The sequence below is a fragment of the Theropithecus gelada genome, chromosome 8, assembly GCF_003255815.1.
Source record: "Theropithecus gelada isolate Dixy chromosome 8, Tgel_1.0, whole genome shotgun sequence".
NCBI lineage: Eukaryota > Metazoa > Chordata > Mammalia > Primates > Cercopithecidae > Theropithecus > Theropithecus gelada.
In genome coordinates this window covers 21,072,039-21,097,086 of record NC_037676.1, presented here as the reverse complement: position 1 = coordinate 21,097,086, position 25,048 = coordinate 21,072,039, and the positions used below count along the sequence as shown (strand labels likewise).

At 39.7% G+C, this 25,048-nt stretch overlaps 1 protein-coding gene across 2 annotated transcripts in view; it reads right to left on the bottom strand.

Moving 5' to 3' along the window:
• PPP3CC (protein phosphatase 3 catalytic subunit gamma) overlaps window positions 1–25,048 on the bottom strand; it is a 102,289-nt gene that overhangs the window by 65,822 nt on the left and 11,419 nt on the right. For both annotated transcript variants that reach the window (XM_025394807.1, XM_025394808.1), the window contains exons 2-3: window positions 1,347–1,544; window positions 876–1,000 (exon numbers count right to left, since the gene is read on the bottom strand). In XM_025394807.1, the coding sequence (XP_025250592.1) occupies window positions 876–1,000; window positions 1,347–1,544 (323 nt within the window). The remainder of the gene's footprint in view (window positions 1–875; window positions 1,001–1,346; window positions 1,545–25,048) is intronic.

Genomic DNA, 25,048 nt, shown 5'->3' with positions numbered 1-25,048 from the left:
AAAAAAAAAAAAAAAAAAAAAAAAAAAATGTTTAAAAGGAAAGTATAAGTTTTCATTAACTACAACTCATTTTTCCCCTTCAGTGAACATTTGTTAAGTGCTTACTATGTGCACCAGTACCAGACATTATTCCTACAAAAAGCTTAGTGCTTATTTAGCACTGGCAGTTAATCTACGTGTTAATTGTAGCTCAGCATCTTTTTTTTTTTTTTGAGACGGAGTCTCGCTCTGTCACCCAGGCTGGAGTGCAGTGGCCGGATCTCAGCTCGCTACAAGCTCCGCCTCCCGGGTTCCCGCCATTCTCCTGCCTCAGCCTCCCGAGTAGCTGGGACTACAGGCGCCGCCACCTCGCCCGGCTAGTTTTTTGTATTTTTTAGTAGAGACAGGGTTTCACCGTGTTAGCCAGGATGGTCTTGATCTCCTGACCTCGTGATCCGCCCGTCTCGGCCTCCCAAAGTGCTGGGATTACAGGCTTGAGCCACCGCGCCCGGCCCTGAGCCACCGCGCCCGGCCCGCTCAGCATCTTATAGTCTTATAATTAAGGTCAGCTAATCTAAACCCCATTTAGGGTGAACAGTAATTTATGTCATTTTTATACAATCCTGTATACTGTCTTCAAGAGGAAAAGTTAGTGAACATTTAACTATTTGCAAAATTGGGTTAATATTAATATATAGCCTATTTGTCAGATTTTCTACTGGTTTTGAAAAAGGAATAACTGTTCTATCAAAGAAAACATTTCTACTACTTTAATTTTGAAAGTAACAAAGTTTATAAATTCTGCCAGAGTTCTCATTTTAATTTCTATTGAAGAATGGAAATCATCTTTTTAAAAAGACAATATAATAGTCCCAACATATCTAGTTTAATTTTACCTCTATACTGAAATAGCCTCTGTCCACATAGTCACCCAGAAAGAGGTAGCGTGTGTTACTAGGTGATCCTCCAACTTCAAATAATTTCATTAGGTCAAAGAATTGTCCATGAATATCACCACACACTAGGAAAAAAAGTTACAAAGTGAGGTGAGAAATTATATCTTAGAAGACAAAGGGCATTACACCAAAAAGGATCACAGTTTAACTTCTAACTTAAATCACTCTAGCTTTTGACAGGACGGCTGTATAACTGTAGTCAATCTATTCATACTAAAGTTCTACTGGAAATATGAGACAGTTAAAATTGTATTTCTTCAATTAACAACAAATATCCTAACCAATCCTGACCGCCTCATAATTTCTAGAAAAATTATCACACCACTTTTTAGCTGGTTATTTGTAATTATTTCTCAAAACTGCTCATGCAAATCTATACTGTAAAAAGTATAATGCAAATACTTTTTATACCTGTGATTGGAGCATCTACTTCTATCATAGTCTTCTCTTGCCTCAGGATGGCAGCCCCATCATTGATTATCTTTAAGGCTACTTCCTCTTCCAGTCGTCCTTCTTTTACCAAATGGTTTTTTAAAACATCAACTTTAGGTTTCCCATTCTCAAATACTTCCTTGAAAGTAAGCCGTTGGGTTGGAGGAAAGGGGACAGCTACAAAAAAAAAAAAAAAATAGTAATTTAAAATATTTAAACATATAAAGAACAAACAGAACACAATCCTGTTACCTGACAAATTAAACCTAATAAATCACCATGACTTCACATCCACAATACTAGTACGTGGGAAAAAAATTCTAAGATACTATATATCATAAATCATCAATTCTAAGTATAAAAAGGTCACAAAGTCATTTTAAAGATTTGTGTGTGCATAAATTATAATGGCTTTTGTTGTTTGTTTTTTTTAGATGGAGGCTTGCTCTTGTCAACCCAGGCTGGAGTGCAGTGACATGATCTCGGCTCACTGCAACCTCTGCCTCCTAGGTTCAAGCGATTCTTCTGCCTCAGCCTCCTAAGTAGCTGGGATTACAGGTGCATGCCACCACACCTGGCTAATTTTTGTATTTTTAGTAGAGACAAGGTTTCACCATGTTGGCCAGGCTGCTCTCGAACTCCTGACCTCAGGTGATCCACCTGCCTCGGCCTCCCAAAGAGTTGGGATTACAGGCGTGAGCCACCGTGCCCAGCCCTATAATGTTTTATACATAAACATGAAAGACTTGAAGCTGATTCAGGGAACAAGTTATAAACAAGACACTAGGTGATATGAGTATCTTTGTTTTTCTATCTATGGTGTTAAAAATGAAACTATGGTTAATGAAAATAAAAGAAAAGTAATCACAATACTAAAATGGTATTTATTTCTCCCATATAACTGACCTAATAGCACCTATGTCTTAGAAGTCTGTGCCAGGCACCATGGCTCATGCCTGTAATCCCAGCACTTTGGGAGGCTGAGACGAGTAAATCACCTGAGGTCAGGAGTTGAAGACCAGCCTGGCCAACGTGGGTGAAACCCCGTCTCTACTAAAAATACAAAAATTAGCTGCGTGTGGTGGCGCACACCTGTAATCCCAGCTACTCAGGAGGCTGAGACAGGAGACTCACTTGAATCCAGGAGGTAGAGAATGCAGTGAACCGAGATTGTACCACTGCACTTCAGCCTGGGTGACAAGAGCGAAAACTCCATCTCCAAAAAAATTAAAAACAAAATAGCAGCCTCACTATAGTTCCTCATTAGGGGAACCGTGTATATATACTTTATTCTTAAAAGGCAGTAGCTTAGGCCAGACACAGTGGCTCACGCCTGTAATCCTAGCACTTCGGGAGGTTTAGGCGGGCAGATCACTTGAGGTCAGGAGTTCAAGACCAGCCTGGACAACATGGTGAAACTCCGTCTCTACTAAAAATACAAAAATTAGCCAGGTGTAGTGACAAGGGCCTGTAATCCCAGTTACTCGGGAAGCTGAGGCAGGAGAATCGCTTGAACGCGGAGGCAGAGGTTGCAGTGAGCTGAGCTCGTGCCACTGACCTCCAGCCTGGGCAACAGAGCAACATACCGTCTCAAAACAAAACAAAACAAAAGCAGTAGCTTAAGGTACTTTGTTACTGATAATAACAAGAACACTACTACCAGGATGGAGCTGTGTCTGAGAATAATTTGCTATAGTAACAGAGCATAAAAGAATGGATAAGGGGCCTGGTGCGGTGGCTCACGCTTGTAATCCCAGCACTTTGGGAGGCCAAGGCAGGTGGATCACCTGAGGTCAGGAGTTCAAAACCAGCCTGGCCAACATGATGAAACCCTGTCTTTACTAAAAATACAAAAATTAGCCGGGTATGATGGCACACGCCTGTAATCCCAGCTACTTGGGAGGCTGCGGCAGGAGAATTGCTTGAATCTGGGAGATGGAGGTTGCAGTGAGCTGAGATTGTGCCACTGCACTTCAGCCTGGGCGACAGAACTAGACTCTGTTTCAAAAAAAAAAAACAATAAGGGAAGTCCAGTTATGTTTTCTAATCTGGAAATGCTAACAATTACCTTCAGTTTACATTAGGTACAAAGTTTATATATATAATATCATGGAGAATTAGCAACTTCATTTAATCTTTTCAAATTGGCTGTTGTCTCGTTATGTGCCTACTTTAGAACACAGTCTACTTTAGATCCCCTGGGATCGAAGAGCCACAAGTCCGTAAACCATAAATTTCAAAGGAGGCGTTCAGTTGAATTTCTGATATATGTCCAATGGTTCCACTTCCAGCTTTATGGAACCAAGTTTAAGAACCAAGTTGAAATCTATGGGTATTTTTAAAAGACTTAATCTAGCCATACCATATTGTATCATTTACAAGAAAGTGCTATTGTAAGTTTCATCATGCTTTTAGCTACTACTTGACTCATTTTAACTACTTAAATTTCACCGAAAAAATGATAGCAGCTACCTAACCTTAACTAAATACAGTTGTGTGCCACAAAATGATGTTTTGGTCAACAATGGACTGTAGTTAAATGGAGCTGAAAAACTCCTGTCATCTAGTAACATTATAGCCCCAATAACGTCACAGTATTTGACTGAGTGGGAACTGGAATGGGAATGCACAGCTGAAGAAGCAGCAAGAGAGAAAGAAGTTTGCTTCAGAAAGAAAAAGAACCGCCAAGAAAATTCACAGTGAAGGGTTTGGGAGCTTTTGCAGACCTCAACAAACTCCTTAAGAAGTGTGAAAACATGGGCCCCCAAAACAGAAAGTTTTTCATTAATACACAGGAACGTTCATGCTGCATTAACTGCTTACAAACAAATCTACAATGAAAAATAGAAATAAACCAAACAAAACACATGGGCCAATTTCTGAAAAGAGTGACATCTCCTCAAGAAGAGCCTCAGGCAGGTCCTTCAGGAGGACTTCCAGAAGAAGGTATTGTTATCCTAGAAGATGACAGCTCCATGCCTGTTACTGCTCCTGAAGGTGTTCCAGTGGATCAAGATGTAGAGGGGCAAGCCAGCGATACTCATGATCCTGACCCTGTGTAGACCTAGGCTCAGTGTGTGTGTGTGTGTGTGTGTGTGTGTTCATTTTTACCAAAATATTCTAAAAGTTAAAAAAAATTAAACTTTTTAAATAGAAAAAGCCTATAAAGATATCAATAAAAATTATTTTCTATAGCTATACAATGTATTTGTGTTTTAAGCTAGGTGTTATTATAAAAAAGTCCAAAAGTTTTTAAAAATTGAAACGTTTATAAACAATTACAGTATGCTGTTTACTTTACTATTGAAGAAATAAATTTTTTTTTGTTTTTGAGATAGGATCTTGCTCTGTTGCCCAGGCAGGAGTGCAATGGTGCAACCATGGCTCACGGCACCCTAAACCTCCTAGCTCACCTCAGCCTCCCGAGTAGCTGGGACTACAGGTGTGCGCCACCATGCCTGGCTAATTTTTGTATTTTTTGTAGAGATGGGGTTTTGCCATGCTCCCTAGGCTGGTCTTGAACTCCTGGGCTCAAGTGATCTGCCTACCTCAGCCTCCCAAAGTGCTGGGATTACAGGCATGAGCCACCATGCCCAGCCAAGAAAATTTTTTTTTAAATTTAGTGTAGCCTAAGTGTTCAACGTTTATAAAGCTTATAAAGTCTCCAGTAGTGTACAATAATGTCCTAGGCCCTCACATTCACTCATCACTCACCTCCGACTCACCTAGAGCAATTTCCAGTCCTGTTAGCCCCATTCATGGTTAAGTGCCCTACACAGGTGTACCAGTTTTTATCTTTTATACTGTATTTTTATTGTACTTTCTCTATGTTTAGATATGTTTAGATACTCAAATACTTAGCATTGTGTTGTAACTGCCTACAGTATTCAGTACAGTAACCTGCTGTACAGGTTTGTGGCCTAGAAGTAACAGGCAATATCATATAGGCTATGTATAGTAGTAGTTATACCATCTAGGTTTCTGTAAGTACACTCCATGGTGTTCTCACAATGACAAAGTCATCTCATGACACATTTCTCAGATGCATGACTGTATCACCTTACAATAGGGGACCATATATATCTATTACTCCAGCCTAGGCGACAGAGACTCGGTCTCAAAAAAAAAAAAAAAAGAATGATCAAGGAGTAAGGGAATATTTGAATATTTGGAGCTGGATGTAGATAAAAGTTAGCATTTTAATAATTTGTGCTTTGGGCCATCTGTGCAACAAGCTCTTTCTTTTAGTCTTCTGAAACCAAACTGATGTAAAGAGAAAAGTTTTGGCCGGGCGCGGTGGCTCAAGCCTGTAATCCCAGCACTTTGGGAGGCCGAGACGGGCGGATCACGAGGTCAGGAGATCGAGACCATCCTGGCTAACACGGTGAAACCCCGTCTCTACTAAAAAAATACAAAAAACTAGCCGGGCGAAGTGACGGGTGCCAGTAGTCCCAGCTACTCGGGAGGCTGAAGCAGGGGAATGGCGTAAACCCAGGAGGCGGAGCTTGCAGTGAGCTGAGATCCCGCCACTGTGCTCCAGCCTGGGCCACAGAGCGAGACCCCATCTCAAAAAAAAAAAAAAAAAGAGAAAAGTTTTAAGAAATGCTAAACCATAGTTTTAAAGTTAAAAAATTGGGGGGTGAAATCCCCTAAATAAATTTTCATTAACACACATATTAAACTAAACACAGGTAGCTACATGCTAAGTACTACTGCATGAATAAAGATAAGGGCAGCACAGTGTTTGACTAGAGCAGCTTTCCAATTTGAGCCATTATGAACACAGTTGCTATGAATATAATTCTATGTGTGCTGTGGTGGACATAAGCACTATTTTCTCTTGGGCATATACCCAGGAAGGAGACTGAAAGTTTATGGGGTCAACATTGGTTTCACCCAACAGTTCACAAAGTGATACCATTTTACCTTCACACCATCAAGGTATGGTAGGGTTCCAGTTACTTCATATCCTTGCCAACACTTGATATTGCTCATCTGCTAAATTTTATTCCATTACAGTGAACATCTACTGGTATCTCTGTTTTCTACTTTGCATTTCTCTGATGAGTAGTGATGTTGAGGACCTTTCTACTTGCTTAATGGTCGGCCATTTGAGTATCTTCTTTGGGGACATGCTTGTTCAATTCTTTTGAACATTTAAATTTAAATGTTCAATTTAATATGTTTTCTTATTGACTGATGAAAGTTCTTGTATGTTCTGGGTACGTGTCCTTTACCAGATGTAAGGCCTTTTTTGTTCTTAATCATCTTTATTTATGTAAATATATAAGTCAATTAGGTTTATCATTATAACATAATTGACTATATACCAATTCTTTAAACTTTGTTTTTGAATATAGAAAATGTAGAAAATTTTATTTACGAAAATACTGTGCTTATGATAATTTATTTAAACATTTTCTTATTGTTGGATAGCTAGACTATTTCAAAAAATTGTAAATTATACTGCAGGGCCAGGCATCGTGGCTCACACCTGTAATCCCAGTGCTTTGGGAGGCTGAGGCAGGAGGATCGCTTGAGCCCAGGAATTCAAGGCTGCAGTGACCTACGACTGAGCCACTGCACTCCAGCCTGGGTGACAGAGTGAGACTCTGCCTCTAAAAAAAAGAAAACATAAATAAATGATACAGCAGAGAATATATATATAACCCATATTTTAGATATATCACCCATATCATATATATATGGATCATACATGATCCATAGGGATCATTTATATATCATTTACATATACGTGTCTTCTGGCAAATCTTTATTTTCCTATATGTTTCTAGAAATTATATGTATGAATTATCTACTGCCATGTAACAAATTACCCCAAAACTTTGTGGCTTAAGGCAATAATCATTTATTATCTATCACAGGTTCTGTGGACCATAAATTCAGACAGGGCACAGTGGACCTGGCTTGTCTCTGCTCCGCAACTTCTGGAGCCTCAGCAGGACACTCGACAGCCTGAGGCTGGAATTACCTGAAAGCTTTCTCACTCGTACCATGGTTAATACTGGCTGTTGGCCGCAGCTTAGCTCAGGTTTTTGATGAGAACACCCACATGTGGCCTCTTTGTATGACTTAGTTCCAACGACAAGCACCCCAAGACAAAGAGAGAGCCAGGAAGAAGTTGTATCTTTTTTTTCCTCTTTTTATTTGTGCAAATTTACAGAGTACATGAGGAATTACATGTATATAATGCACAGTATCAAGCCAGGGTCTTTAGGATGTTCATAACTGGGTACAATAGATTTTTGTTAGGTATAGTTATCCTGCTCTGCTATCAAACATTGAACTTACTCCTATCTTAATGTATGTTTGTACCCTTTAACTCACTTCTCTTCATCCTTCCCCTTTCTCCCACTCGCCCTTCCCAGTCTCTATTATCTATTTTTCCATTCTCTACCTCCCTGTGTTCAAATTTTTAGCTCCCACATATAAGTGAGTATATATGATATGTCTTTTTGTGCCTAGCTTATTTAACTTAAGATAATGACCTCCAGTTCCATCCATGTTGCTGCAAGTGACATTATTTTGTTTTTTTAAATGGCTGAACAATAGTCCATTGTGTATATATACCATATTTTCTTTATCCATTCATCCACTAATAGATACTCAACGTGGATTCTGTATCTTTGCTGTTGTGAATAGTACTGCAATAAACATGTTGATTTATTTTCCTTTGGATAGATACTCAGTAGTGGGATTGCTGGATCAGTTGTATCCTATTTATATCATAGGCTCTGAAATCACATCACATAATTTCCATCATATTCAATTGGTTGGAAGAGTCACAAGCCTGCCCAGGTTCAAGAAGAGTGGAAATAGATTCCATATACTGGTGGGGAGTGACAAAATTCTATGCGAGCATATGAGACTAAAAATATTGCTATGGCTGTTTCTTGAAAATAGATTCTGTCATACTTTCTCTGTTTAAAAGGAAAAATGGCCGGTCACCAATGCCTCCAACAGTACCTTTAAATCAGAGTCCATTTTAAATGGGCCACTCTGTATTTTCCAAGTTATTACCAAATGAGAATATCTATTCAACTATTACAGGCAAAACATTACAGAAGATATATTCCCAAATGTTTCAAAATAATTTGAGATGCCTATTAGAAGCTATATAAATATTTTCTCTAATTTGCCAGCTGTTTAAAAAAAAAAAAAAACTCATAATTCTTCTTTCCTAAATAAATGAAAGGGATAAAAATGTAAAAATAAACTATTTATGAAAAGGAGACATTTTTTAAATGCTTGATTCAAAATATTATGTTGACTTTCCAGTTTAGAATGACTAGAAACTTCTGGCTAGGTGCAGTGGCTCATGCCTGTAATCACAGCACTTTGGGAGGCCAAGGCGGGCAGATCACCTGAGGTCAGGAGTTTGAGATCAGCCTGGCCAACATAGTGACCCTCTGTCTCTACTAAAAATACAAAAGTTAGCCAGACGGACATGGTAGCGGGGGCCTGTAATCCCAGCTACTCCGGAGGCTGGAACAGGTGAATCACTTGAACCTGGGAGGCGGAGGTTGCAGTGAGCCGAGATCGCATCATTGCACTCCAGCCTGGGTGACAGAGAGAGACTCTGCCTCAAAAAAACAAAAAAAGGCCGGGCGCGGTGGCTCAAGCCTGTAATCCCAGCACTTTGGGAGGCCGAGACGGGCGGATCACAAGGTCAGGAGATCGAGACCATCCTGGCTAACACGGTGAAACCCCGTCTCTACTAAAAAATACAAAAAAAAATAGCCGGACGAGGTGGTGGGCACTTGTAGTCCCAGCTACTCGGGAGGCTGAGGCAGGAGAATGGCGGGAACCCGGGAGGCTGAGTTTGCAGTGAGCTGAGATCCGGCCACTGCACTCCAGCCTGGGCGACAGAGCCAGACTCCGTCTCAAAACAACAACAACAACAACAACAACAGAATGACTAGAAACTTCTGATTCAATGTTTCTTAACAGCTGCTATGATCTGAATGTCTGTGTCCTTCAAAAATTCATAGGTAAAACCTAATCTCCAATATGGTGGTATTAAGCAGTGGAGTATCTGGGAAATGATTAGGTCATAAGGACTGTGCCCTCATGAATGGGATTTGTGCCATTATAAAAGAGGGCCAAAGGAGCTTGTTTCTCCCTTCTGCCATGTGAGGATACACAGAAGGTGCCACCTATAAGGAACAGGCCCTCACCAGACATAGAATCTGCTGGTAACCTGACTCTTGGACTTCCCAGCCTCTAGGACTGTAAGAAATAAATTTCTGTTGTTCACAAATTACCCAGTCTAAGGCATTTTTTTATAACATCTTGAACAGGCCGGGCGTGGTGGCTCACACCTGTAATCCCAGAACATTGGGAGGCTGAGGCAGGTGGATCATAAGGTCGAGTTCAAAACCAGCCTGACCAACATGGTGAAACCCTGTCTCTACTAAAAATACAAAAATTAGCCAGGCGTGGGGGCGCGTGCTTGCCTCAGGAGGCTGAGGCAGGAGAATCGCTTGAACCCAGGAAGTGGAGGTTGCAGTGAGCTGAGATCGCACCACTGAACTCCAGCCTGGGCAACAGAGCGAGGCTCCGTCTCAAAACAAACAAACAAACAAAAAACACATCTTGAACAGACTAAGTGAACATCTAACTAAAATACACATAAAATAAGACAGAACAAAATGAAAACTCTCACCATAAAAACTATGAATGATTGAAAAGTATCCTCAATTAATTCATTCAAATAATTTTATTAAATTGCTACTGTGTTAAGTACTTATATGCACTAGTAAAAAATTTTGATGATAAATATCTCAATGCATAAGTACGTACATAGATACCTTAAAATACCATAAATTTTAAAAATTTTCTCCTAGGTAGATATAATTTACTTATATCATAATTTATTAATATTTAGCCAATCTTCAATTTTTAGAAATCTCAGTTATTGTTAAATATTTTGCCCTTACAATGTCTGTAGCACATTTTATTTTCTAAAAATGGCTGCAACCAGCCAGGCACGATGACTCACTCCTGTAATCCCAGCATTTTGGGAATCCAACTTAGTGAGATTGCTTGAAGCCAAGAGACCGAAACCAGCCTGGGCAGCATGGTGAGACCCCATCTCTACAGATTTGTTTTTTTTTTTTAATTAGCCACGTGTGGTGGCATCTGCCTGTAGTCCCAGCTTCTCAGGAGGCTGACACAGAAGGATCTCTGGAGCCCAGTAGGTTGAGGCTGAAGTCAGTTACAATCGTCAGCCTGCACAACAGAGTGAGACTCCATCTCAAAAAGCAAAAAGAGAAAATTTTTGCAATCCACCCATCTGACAAAGGACTAATATCCAGAATCTACAAAGAACTTAAACAAATTTATAAGAAAAAAGCAACCCCATCAAAAAGTGGGCAAAGGATATGAACAGACACTTCTCAAAAGAAGACATTTATGTAGCCAACAGACACATGAAAAAATGCTCATCATCACTGGCCATCAGAGAAATGCAAATCAAAACCACAATGAGCTACCATCTCACGCCAGTTAGAATGGAGATCATTAAAAAGTCAGGAAACAACAGGTGCTAGAGAGGATGTGGAGAAATAGGAACGCTTTTACACTGTTGGTGGGTGTGTAAATTAGTTAAACCATTGTGGAAGACAGTGTGGCCATTCCTCAAGGATCTAGAACTAGAAATGCCATTTGACACAGCAATCCCATTACTGGGCATATACCCAAAGGATTATAAATCATTCTACTATAAAGACATATGCACACGTATGTTTACTGCAGCACTATTCACAATAGCAAAGACTTGGAATCAACCCAAATGTCCATCAATGATAGACTAGATAAAGAAAATGTGGCACATAAACACCATGGAATACTATGCAGCTATAAAAAAGGATGCGTTCATGTCCTTTGCAGGGACACGGATGAAGCTGGAAACCATCATTCTAAGCAAACTATCACAAGGACAGAAAACCAAACACCACATGTTCTCACTCATAGGTGGGAACTGAACAATGAGAACACATGGACACAGGGTGGGGAACATCACACACTGGTACTGGTCAGGGGATCAGGGGCTCGGGGAGGGAAGAGCATTAGGAAAAATACCTAATGTAAATGACGAGTTAGTGGATGGGTGCAGCTAACTAACATGGCATATGTATACCTATGTAACAAACCTGCATGTTGTGCACATGTACCCTAGAACTTAAAGTATAATTTTTTAAAAAAAGCAAAAACCAAAAAAAACGGCTGCAGTAATTTTTCTCACTCTACATACTCTTCTGTAATCTCACTGTCTTGGTCTGTTTTGCTTTGCTATGACAAAATATTACAGACTGGATAATTTATAATGAATAGAAATTTATTCATTCATAGTTCTAGAGGCAAAGAAGTTCAAGATTGAGGGGCTAGGCATCTGGCATGGGTTGCTGCATCATCCCATACTGGAAGCGCAAAGAGGGGATAAAAGAGAGCAAGAGATAGAACTTGCAGCCTCAAGTCCTTTTATAATCAATATTAATGCATTCATGAGAGGTGGCCTTCATGACCTAAACACCTCTCATTAGGCCCCACCTCCCAACACTATTGCATTTGGGATAAATTTTCCAACACATACTTATTTTTAAATTTTAGATTCAAGGGGTATATGTGTAGGTTTTTTACGTGGATATACTGCATAATGGTAAGGTCTGGGCTTCTAGTATACCCATCACCCAAACAGCCAACATACGCTTCTGGAGGTCATATTTAAAGCATAGCAGTGACCTGACTTTATCCTATCAAGAGGTAGAGTCTAAGGCCAGGCCCAGTGGCTTATGCTTGTAGTCCTAGCACTTTGGCAGGCTGAGGCAGGCAGATTGCTTGAGCTCAGGAGTTTGAGTCCAGCCTTGGCAACATGGTGAAACCCCGTCTCTACTAAAAAGACAACAAAAATTAGCTGGATGTGGTGTCACATGCCTGTAGTCCCAGCTACTTCCGGGGCTAAGGTAGGAGGATCACTTGAGCCTAGGAAGTTGAGGCTGCAGTAAGCCAAGATAGCACTACTGCATTCCAGCCTGGATGACAAAGTGAGACCTTGTCTCAAAAAAAAAGGGAGAGTCTAATGTCTCTCCCCTAGAATCTGAACTGGCATTAGTGACCTGCTTTAACAAATACATTGCAGCAGAAGTGATTTTGCAAATTCTCCCTCGGTCTCTTGGCATACTCATTCTCCAGTGAAGTGGGTATATGGTCAATAATCCTAGCTGAGGCAAGCTTTGAGTGAACTCAGCCCACACATAACTCACTTCATTCAAACTTAAGTGAAGACTACAGCTATCTACATCTATGTGCTAAACACTGAACAGGCTCTTGGAATCATCAGTTAAAAAACAAAAAGCAAAAAGTAGGCCAGGTATGATGGCTCACACCTACAAAAAGAATCTCAGCACTTTGGGAGGCTGAGGTGAGTGAATTGCTTGAGCTCAGGAGTTCGAGACCAGCTGGTGAAACTCTTGTCTCTACCAAAAACACATAAAAATTAGTTGGGTGTGGTGGTGCACACCTATAGTCCCAGCTACTCATGAGGCTGAGGCAAGAAAATCACTTGCCTAGGAGATTGGGGCTGCAGTGAGTTGTGACTGAGCCACTGCACTCCAGCCTAGACAACTGAGTAAGACCGTCTCTAAAAAAATAAGTAAATAATAAGAAATTGTTAAGATGTCTTTTACACCTACAACATCTTTGGGTTTATACTAAATGGCCATTAGGTAAAACAAAGCTTTAGTCCTTTACTTTATTAAAAATTTTTTAAAGGATTATAAAAATTATTAGCTTTGTTTGGCATACTCTGAATTTTAATTAACTCAAAACTATTGTGAGAAATCTCTGCTTTATTAAATTTGGGTTAAAAGGGGAAAAAAAACCTCACAAATCATAAGGAAAGTTAAGCCTTCCTAATTTAATCATGTATAATAACGTGTTAAAAAGAAATATACTTCAACATTTAAATATCTTTCAGTTTAAAGAAAATATTAGGAGGCTGAGGTGGGCGGATCTGAGGTCAGGAGTTCGAGACCAGCCTGATCAACATGGTGAAAGCCCGTCTCTACTGAAAAACCAAACAATTAGTTGGGTGTGGTGGTGGACACCTGTAATCCCAGCTACTTGGGAGGCTGAGGCAGGAGAATTGCTTGAATCCAGGAGGTGGAGGTTGTGGTGAGCCGAGATCACGCCATTGCACTCCAGCCTGGGCAACAAGAGCAAAAGTCCGTCTCAAAAAAAAAAGAAAATATACATTCAAGTACAAAGACTGCCACAATAGCTATCTAAAAAAGGATTCAGTAAACTTGGTTTCAGTAAACTTGGATTGGTGAAACTTATAATATACCTTATAGGATAAATGAAAGAAAGTCCTAGAGACTCAATGTCCTCCCTGTTTGTGAGATATTCTTACTTCTACGATAATCAGTGACTAACTACTCATAAAACTCATTATGTACTTTCTGCAACAGAATATTCCACTCCCTTCCATTCTGATAATGCTGGTTAATATAATAAACCAACTAGCCGGGCGCGGTGGCTCACGCCTGTAATCCCAGCACTTTGGGAGGCCGAGGCGGGTGGATCACAAGGTCAGGAGATCGAGACCATGGTGAAACCCCGTCTCTACTAAAAATAGAAAAAATTAGCTGGGCGCAGCGGCGGGCGCCTGTAGTCCCAGCTACTCGGGAGGCTGAGGCAGGAGAATGGCGTGAACCCGGGAGGCGGAGCTTGCAGTGAGCCGAGATTGCGCCACTGCACTCCAGCCTGGGCAACAGAGCAAGACTCCGTCTCAAAAAATAAATAAATAAATAAATAAATAAATAAATAAATCAACTAAAGCCTACAGTCCCATGATCCACAGGTGGTTTCCGCTTCTTCCTTACATTCATCTAAAGTTCCTGGCTATAAGCTAAAGATAGGAATTGAGCCCTGTGGAAGATTTATCAAAAGAACTTTTGTAAATGTTTGTATCATGCACCCATTACTGACACTAAAGAGAATAAATTAATGATACATACTGCCGACATCATTGCCATGGACAAACAGTGGCTGAGTCAGGATTTCCAGAACTGTTGTGGTCCAGAAGCAGAAGATAATATGAATAGACTATTTATGTCCAAGATAATCAGAACACAACCTCCCAGATGCCAGAAGCCACTGATGACTACAGACTTGCATGATTTTTTCCTTTATTCTCTTGGCATTTTCTTCTCTCTCCACTGTTGTAAGATTTTAGGCTGTTAACAGATAACTTTTCCTTATTGTTAGTACTATCAAGACCCTTATCCTTGGCAAAATATAAACCAAATATAGGACAGTTGCAAAGGTGAATGACCCATATCCAAATTAAAGGGAAAAAAAAATGTGGTTGCCCAAAAGAAAATCCAAATAGATTATGGGATATAAGGGGCATTATTTTAAACTTGAATAATAATTGTCTGAGTTTCAGTGTGTTGCAGATGCCAAGTGTGTTATCTTTAGAGTCTTAAATGCTGCTGTGCAGCTACTGTCACACCAGCTGATTCAACAAATTATCATCTAAGAAAAAGAACATTGAAGCCATCCTGGCTAACATGGTGAAACCCCGTCTCTACTAAAAACACAAAAAATTAGCCAGGCGAGGTAGCAGGTGCCTGTAGTCCCAGCTACTCGGGAGGCTGAGGCAGGAGAATGGCGTGAACCCGGGAGGTGGAGCTTGCAGTAAGCAGAGATCGTGCCACTGCATTCCAGCCTGGGCGACAGAGCAAGACTCTCAAAAAAAAAAAGAAAAGAAAAAAAGAAAAAGAACAAAATGGCCTGGTGCCTGTAGAGGCCAAAATGTCTACCATCAAAGCTTCACAAACATTCACAACCCATCAAACAACAGTTTGAAATCCTGATTGATCACCTTCCCTAAAAGGTAAATGTTCCAGTTTAGCTGATGAATGATCAGAAACAGAGATTAAAAATGGAAACCAAACTGCAATTACACTACAAATTGCTCGCAGATACGCAGAAAAGCACTAGTACTTGCAAAACAGATAAACTGAACCAAACCAAACAACAATGTACTGTGCATCACAGGCCATCTAAGCTCAAGCCTTTTTTTTTTTTTTTTAAGAGACAGGGTCTCCCTATGTCACCCAGACTGGGGTGCAGTGGCATGTTCGTAGCTCACTGCAGCCTCCAACTCTTGGGCTCAAGTGATCCTCCCCCCACCCTCCCAAGTAGCTAAGACTACAGGTATGTGCCACCACACCCAGTTAATTTTAATTAAAAAAATTTTTTTTTAAGTCTGAGGTCTCACTAAGTTGAACAGGCTAGTCTCAAACTCCTGGCCTCAAGCGATCCTCCTGTCCTAGCCTCCCAATGTGCTGGGATTAGAGGTGTGAGCCACTGTGCCCAGCCTCAAACCTTCATTAATATCAGCTCACCCAGACCCATATGTTCTAGTACCACAAACTGATCTAACAGTAAATCCTCAGGGACTTGTGTGTCCTAGAGGCAAAACTACTGACTGTTCCAGCAACTCACTCAAATTACATATGCTAGCCAATCCCTGCCCAGACTACTAACTTCATCCTAACATCACTCTGTGACTAAAAGCTCCTAAAACCCTGTATATCCTCTTTCCTAACTCCATCCTTTTGAGAGGTCCCACAGCTCTTCTGATGTATGTTACTCCTTCCTGCAGCAAGCTGTATCAGCGTAACTTATTTTTGACTACAGATGTTTTCTTGGTGGTCTTTGGTGGTGAGATTTAACAGTCCCATGGCAGGGAACTGGCGGCTGACAGTTAGGGATAGGAAGACTTTTTACCACATACCTTTTAAAATGTTATGCCACGTTACTGTACTATTTACTCAAAAAATAAATAGAATTAGACTTTAGAGATGAATATAATACTATTATAAATTAATCGACCAACAGTAGTATTACCAACATCCAATATTGCTGGAACACCCAGGAATCACAGTGTTTTGGATATCAGCAGACAGGAAAATTCACCACCTGCTTCTACAATTCTAGAAAACCAGCCAGCAGTTAGGGGTGATAATTAGCTTCATATCTAATGTAAACAAACTTCTATTATACTGTGTATTTATACTAAAACTCAAGTTTAAAAACCCCCTATCATTAAAAATAAACTTCAATGTGGAACTATGTTTGCTAAATATGGCTCATAAAGTGCTGTAAATAAAAGATTTTCAGCTGGGCATGGTGGCTCACACCTGTAATCCCAGCACTTTGAGAGGCCAAGGTGGGAGGATCACAAGGTCAGGAGTTCGAGACCAGCCTGGCCAATATGGTGAAATCCCGTTTCTATTAAAAATATAAAACTTAGCCAGGCTTGGTAGCAGATGCCTATAGTTCCAGCTACTCGGGAGGCTAAAGCAGGAGAATCACTTGAATCCGGTAGGCGGAGGTTGCAGTGAGCCCAGATCACGTCACTATACTCCAGCCTAGGCAACTGAGCGAGACTCTGTCTCAAAAAATAAATAAACAAAGTAAAGATTTTCTTTTTTTATTTTTAAAGACAGGGTCTCTCACTCTGTCACTCAGGCTGGATGGAGTGCAGTGGCTTGATCATGCCTCATGGTAGCCTCGAACTCCTCAAGCAATCCTCTCACCTCAGCTTCCAGAGTAGCTGGGACTACAGACATGCACCATGACACCTGACTAATTTTTAAATTTTCTGTAGAGACAGAGTGTCACCATGTTGCCCAGGCTGGTCTCAAACTCCTGGCTTCAAGCAATTCTCCCACCTCAGCCTCCCAAAGTGCCAGGTTTACAGATGTGAGCCATTGCACCTGGACTAAAATAAAAGTTTTCATGCTATTTTTTAAAGTTTCAAAAGTTTCTGCCTGGGAGTAGTGGCTCATGCTTGTAATCTCAATGCTTCGGGGGGCCAAGGTGGGAAGATCACTTGAGGCCAGGAGTTTGAGACCAGCCTGGGCAACATAGTGAGATTCCACCTCAAAACACACACTCACACACAAAAAATTCTTTGAAATTTTCAAGCACAGAATTTACAAAAATAGAATAACAAAGTATTATCCATGTAGTATCAAGTATTGGTTGTAAACATTCTGCTAATCTTTCAAACTATCCTATCTTTATTTAAAGATTTTTCTAAATCAAAGATACTACATCCTTGAGGCAAATGAGTTTTTTAAAAGATAAAGAGCACAAAACAAAAAACAATAACCACCACAAAAACAAACTCTTAGAATCTCACCAGCCAAAGACAACTAATGTTAAGATACCAATGTATATCTTAGTATTTTAAATATGTAAACACATTATTTTATAATCAGTTATACTATATAGATAATCTTCTAATGTTTTCTTAATTTAGTAGTAAACTCCACTAATGTAGTATAGATATTTTCTCCCATTCTGTGGCTTGCTCTTTCATTTTCTTAAACATCTTTAGAAGAACAAAAGATTTTAATTTTTTAAAACTCCAATTATCAGCGTTTACGGTTCATGCCTTCGATGACCTATCTAAGAAAATAGTCTACCCCAAAATCACAAAGATTTTTCCTATATTTTCTTTTAGAAATTTATAAAAACATCACCTCCCCAAAACTGTACCTCCTAATACCATTACGTTGGGGATTAGGATTTCAACATACAAATTCTGGGGTGTCACAAACATTCAGACAAATGCATTAAACAATCTCTTGTACTTCTTCTTAATACATATATCAAAGTAATGTGACATGAACTAGAATGAAAATAATCTCTGAGAGGCCACTAAAATTTAAGTCTAACTAACCAACAATGTAGGCATAACACATGACAATATTCACATGCAAGATACTCTCTCATGAAAATGAAAGGATTTTACACAATTCTAGATAAACTACCTGTAAGTTTATCTCTTTAAACACACACACACATAACAAAGTGATAATAATGAAGTGGTTATTAGTGGAAACCATGAATCCACTTTAATCTTACATACAAAATCATTCAAAAACTTCAGGACTTCAAATATTGTTAGTAACAACTAATAACACATATTTCACACATGGATTGCACTAAAGAAAAGAAATTTGCAGCTCTATATTAAAAAGAGAATAGAGATTTTAAAAAAAATAAATCACTAAAGTGGTCTGGACACAGTGGCATGTGCCTGTAATTCCAACTACTTGGGAGGTGAAGGTGGAGACGGAAAGATCACTTGAGCCCAGGAGTTCCAGGCTGCAGTGAGCTACGACTGCACCACTATACTCCAGCCTGGGCAACAGTGCTAGACTGTGTCTCAGAGAGAAAAAAAAAAAAAATTACAAATGTATCTTTCTGGTGTCAACTTCGATATGTAAAACATATAATGACATGTGCTACTAACTCTTCTTTACCACATGTAATTCTACTTATGGTTGCTGACTTCCTTAATTTGATTTAAAAGCAGCAAACTTTGAAGAAATTCACTGACCACAATTAACACTCTTTTCTCAATAATAAGAGGTAGGAAAAACTATGTATAAAATCATCAACTCCTCTGGTTTCTCCAACACCAGTTGGGGAGGTGTACAATTCAAATCTAATTATCCAGTGTCATCCTTTCAAACACTGAAAGGGTGTACATTACCAACTGAAAAACAAAACAATCGGTAACTGAATATATCTAAGTTTCTATAGGTAGCCTTCCTAGATATTAGTGATATATGTATGTTTTTTATTTTATTTATTTATTTATTTATTTTTTGAAACGGTGTCTCGCTCTGTTGCCCAGGCTGGAATGCAGTGGCGTGATCTCAGCTCACTGCAACCTCTGCCTCCCGGGTTCAAGCAATTCTCCTGTTTCAGCCTCCCAAGTAGCTGGGATTACACTTGAGAACCACCACGCCCAGCTAATTTTTGTATTCTTAGTAGAGATGGGGGTTTCACCATGTTGGTCAGGCTGATCTCAAACTCCTAACCTCAGGTGATCCACCCAGCCCAGCTGAAATTTATTAATAGTGAAGTTCTAAAATTTGTATCAAAGAGCTAGAAGGATTCTTTGAGTAACATTTGAAAGTGCTAGGGAAAAATACGAGGGCAGTAATTACATTCTAGTTAAATAACTAAATGTTTATCTGGTACCCACTACCTGCTCACATTGTATGGGTAACGTGTGAAATATACAAGTTTTTTTTTTTTGTTTTGTTTTTTTGTTTTTTTGGTGAGATGGAGATTTATTCTTGTTGCCCAGGCTGGAGTGCAATGGCACGATCTCGGCTTACTGCATCCTCCACCTCCCAGGTTCAAGTGATTCTCCTGCCTCAGCCTCCCAAGCAGCTGGGATTACAGGCATGTGCCACCATGCCTGGCTAATTTTGTATTTTTAGTAGAGACGGGGTTTCACCGTGTTGCCCAGGCTGATCTCCAACTCCTGACCTCAGGTGATCCGCCCGCCTCGGCCTCCCAAAGTGCTGGGATTACAGGCATGAGCCACTGCGCTTGGCTGAAATATACAAGTTTAACACATTTATTCTACCTTGAAGAATCATATGCTCTAGTTGAGTAGAATTCACGTAAAACAAGATATAAACACAGAATAGTTAAGCAGTACATTGCATGGTTCAGACTGTAAGTACGGAAGATTATAAAGGGGGAAATCAAAGATGGCTACAGAACTCAATTAAGGGTATGAGAAAGTTGAGACCTGGGCCGGGTGCAGCGGCTCATGCCTGTAATCCCAGAACTTTGGGAGGCTGAGGCAGGTGGATCACTTGAGGCCCAGAGCAGCACCCTGGCCAGCATAGTGAAACCCTATCTCTACTAAAAAACACAAAAATTAGTCGGGCATGGTGGTACGCACCTATAGTCCCAGCTACTCCAGGGGCTGAGGCAGGAGAACTGCTTGAACCCAGGAGGTGGAGGTTGCAGTGAGCCGAGATCCACTGAATGTTTTAATTCATAAAAATAAATAAGTAAATAAATAGGTGTTTGCTATAGCAGCACTCTCGGTATCAAGATAAATAGAAAGTATATTAAAAGGAAGAAAGGAGAAAATTTCAGGTATATACATAATATATTGTATGTTTTTAATGAAATATTTCAATATTACAGAATATTGAGGGAGAGTAGGGAAGGAGGGAGGGAAGAAGGGAGGGAAGGAGGGAGGGAGGGAGGGAAGGGAAGGAAGAGAGGAAGGGAGGAAGGAAATAAATCATAGCTGAGAATCATTCTAAGCCTATGCATCCAAGAAGTCTTTCAGTGTTCCTAAATCTAGCTTTTTACCATGTGTCAGTTGCTTTCAGACTACCTGTATTTCATTAAAAATTATTTAACAAGGCTTCCAAATCAGAAGCAAAAACCTTAATCAAATCAGGTTTGCACATGATTAAAAACAATAGCCAAACTATAAAACTGAGTTTCCGGTGGAGAAAGGGGACTGGTGTAGCTATTCAGGGGAAGTAACTAAATCTTGTGGTTACTGTACTGTTGAGTACCCTTATTGTGCTGGCAATTATGCTATCTACATGTGAAATTGCATAAAGTTAAACACACATATACAGACAGGAATGCACATATAACTGGTGAAATCTGAACAAGCTCTATGGACTGTACCAATGTCCATTTCCTGGTTTTGGTATAGTACTGTGGTGGTGTGAGATACTGACACCGCAAAGAGAGGGAAGGGAGTTAGGGGAGAGGTGTATGGGACTTCCCTTTACATTTCTTTATTTACAACCTCCTGTGAATCTATAATTACCAAAATAAAAATTAAATAAATTTTGAAAAACTAAGTTCCTAAAGTACACTCAAGAAATTCTGCAGCCTTTTCAAGGTCAGACCCTGTATGCTACAATATACACCGACTACATAAACAATATGTATTTTCAGGTAAACACAAGTAAAATCTGATGTAGATCTCCATAAATGAGAAACAGCCACATAGGTGATGACCTGCGGTAAGTAGGAACATAAACTTTAAAAGTTATTGACCTATAAGCTATTATTTTTAGATTATTGTGGTAGTCTTATCCTCATGGGACACTAGGATTTGCCTAAACAGCTATCTCTGTTCACTGCTTTCATTCCTATTTTAAGCCAGCAGGCCTGCCCTACTTTTTCAGACTCATTTCCTAATCTACTCACCTGCTTTGCCAATCATGAACAAATTAAATACTGCTAAATAAGTTACATTAAATATTATTACCAAAAGTCTTATGTTGCCTTTTCGACTGTTCCTCACTAGAACAAGTGATTTTAGTTCCATGATCTGATCAGGTTCTTTGAGATTATTCCTTCTGGTCTTTGATAGTCACAGAATTCACTTCCAAAGTATTAGCTAAGAACTGGGCCTCCTGGAACCAACTAAGTAATAATCCCTAGCAGTGATAGTCAACAGAAACAGTAACTGCTATAGTGGCATATGTTTTTCATAAAGCAGTGCAAAATAGTTAAAAATATACAACTTGCTTCCATGGAGAAACCCACCAATTATCTTTATTACTCCAGCCATTCATTAAAATCACTCTATTTTAAACTTCAACAAAGCCTTAGGTCACAAGAAAAAAACATATGTAGGCACACACATAAAAACACAGAAGAAGTCTTACCTCTTCAGGCCACTAGTCACAGTCAGATTAAACATTAAAGGATTATCAATTTACAGATCAAAGGAACAAACATTTCACACCAGGTATTGTCTACAATTTAGTCATCTGCTCCTTTTGCAGTGGGATTAGTCATAGGTCACTACATTGTTCTAAATTTCTGTAACATTTTTGAGAGGCTATTACATGCTACACTGCATGAGTACTTTTCAAGCAGTATTTAACCTTCTAAGCATAACCAGAAATGTGCCGCATGTAACAGGAACTCATCAAATATTTATGAATATATCACTTCCAAAATTCTATCTATACTAGGGAAAAGGAAAATTTCACCATTTTTCTTCTTAAGCAATTTAGGTTTAAATCCTTTCAATATCTAAGACACTAAAGTTAAAAAACAGTCATGTGCCACATAGCAATATTTCAGCCTACAAGACCATATATATGACAGAGACTGTAAGATTATAATGGAGCTGAAAAATTTCTGTCACCTAGTGATGTTTTCGCCTGTCTTAACATCACGGTATAAGGCACTACTGCTACTCACATTTGTGGTATTGCTGGTGTAAACAAACCTACTGCAACAAATAAGTTAGTGGCTTATACATTTACTATACCACCCTTTTTATCATTAGAGTATACTTCTTCTACTTACTCAAAAAACAAAAAAAACAAAACAAAACACAAAAAGGTAACTGTAAAACAGCCCCAGACAGGTCCTTCAGGAGGTATTCCAGGAGAAGGCACTGTTGTTATAGAAGACAGCCCCATGCCTGTTAATTCCTCTGAAGACCTTCCAGTGCGACAGGAGGCGGAGGTAGAGGACAGTGACATTGACATTGATAATCCTGACTCTCTGGAGGCCTCAGCTAATGTGTGTGGTGTGTGTTCATTTTTTATTTATTTATTTATTTATTTTGAGACGGAGTCTGGCTCTGTCACCCAGGCTGGAGTGCAGTGGCGATGTCGGCTCACTGCAAGCTCCGCCCCCCGGGTTCACACCATTCTGCTGCCTCAGCCTCCCCAGCAGCTGGGACTACAGGCACACACCGCCATGCCCGGCTAATTTTTTTTGTATTTTTAGTAGATACGGGGTTTCACCGTGTTAGCCAGGATGGTCTTGATCTCCTGACCTCGTGATCCCCCGCCTCAGCCTCCCAAAGTGCTGGGATTACAGGCGTGAGCCACCGCACCTGGTCAGTGTGTTCATTTTTAACAAAAAAGTTTTAAAAAATAAGAAATAGTAAAAGCTTATAAGAATAAGGATATGAAAGAAAGTATGTACAGCTATATGTGTTTGTGTTTTACGCTAAATATGATTACGAAAGAGTTAAAAAGTTTAAAATTTTTTAAGTTTATAAAGTAAAAGTTACAGTAAGCTAAGGCTAATTTACTATTGAAGAAAGGTATTTTATAAATTTAGCGTAGCCTAAAGTGTGCAGTGTTTATAAAGCCTACAATACTGTACAGTAATGTCCTAGGCCTTCACTTTCACTCACCACACACTCCCTGACTCACCCCGAGCAATTTTCCAGTCCTGCGAGCCCTATCCATGTTAAGTGCCCTCTACAGGTGGACCATTTTTTATCTTTAATACTGTATTTTTACTGTATCTTTTCTAGGTTTAGATATGTTTAGATACCCAAAGACTTACTGTTGTGTTACAGTTGCCTACAGTATTCAGTACAGTAACATGCTGCACAGGTTTGCAGCTTAGGAACAACAGGCTATGCCATACAGCTGTGTAACATCTAGGTTTGCAGATACATATAACATCTAGGTTTGTGTAAGTATGGTTAACTCGAACAACATGGGTTTGAACCGCACTGGTTCACTTATATGCAGATTTGTTTTCAACCAAACACAGGATGCAAAACCCAATTCTGCAAATACAGAAGGCCAACTTTTTGAATACTCAGGTTCCACAGGGTCAACTTCTAGACTTGAGTATTCAGGGATTTTGGTATATGTGGGGGTCCTGGAACTAAGCTCTCACGTATACTAAGGGCTAATTGTACACTGTATGATGTTTGCATAATGATGAAATCGCCTAAGGATGCATTTCTCAGAACTCTGAATCACTAAGCAACTATGTAAGTGTGACTATATAAAATACAATACTCTTAAAGCTTCATTTCACATGTCACTTAAAGTAAAATAGATCTGCTGTCAAATCTTGCCAAGATTCAAGATTGATTTATTTTTAAAATAATAGCTAACATTTATTAACCACCCACTATGGGCACTAGGCTAAGCACTTTACATACAACATGAGATGTAATCTTTAAATTCTGAGGTAGGCACTATCTCCCATTTCACACCTGTGGCAAGGAAAATAAATAACAAAGCTCAAAGGCCACACGGCTGGTTATCAGCAGAGTCTGTACTCTTTCTTACACTGTCATCCATAAAATAAGCTTCTTATGCTTGCACATACTTATTTACTAAGCACCTAAGCATGTGTTAGGCACTGCATTCAGCATTAAGGATACACAGTGGTTGCCCTTAAACAGAGCAGTTTATTGTGAAGGACAAGAAAACATTTAAAGTGATTTGCAAAGCAATGAGATTGCTTATGGGAGCTCATAGGAGACAGCAACTCTTATGATGATGACGATGATGATAATGATGATAGTGATGGCAGCAGCAGCACCTAACATAACACATACGGAGCACTCACTATGTGATTGCCACTGCAAGTTTCATTATCCCTCTTCTACAGATAAAGAAATGCAGGTAAAATAAGGGTAAGTGATTTATCCAAAGTCACGCATCACTAAAAGAATTTGAGCTGGGCATGGTGACACACGCCTGTAGTCCCAGGCATGAGGATGAGGCAAGAGGATCACTTGAGCCTGGAAGTTTGAGGCTTCAGTGAGCTATGATCGTGCCACTGCACTTCAGCTTGGCTAATAGAGCAAGACCCCATCTCCTTGGAAAAACAAAACAAAACAAAACAAAACAAAAACCAGAATTTGAATCCAGGTATGTCTGACTGAAGCCCATGTTCTCAAAGTCTCCACAGCTTCTTAGCAGAGGAGAAAAAGCTTCTCCGAAGTCCCCTTGGCTAAATCTTGAAAGATAAACAGGAGCTGGTCAAGTTGAGGGACAAGATGCTATGCA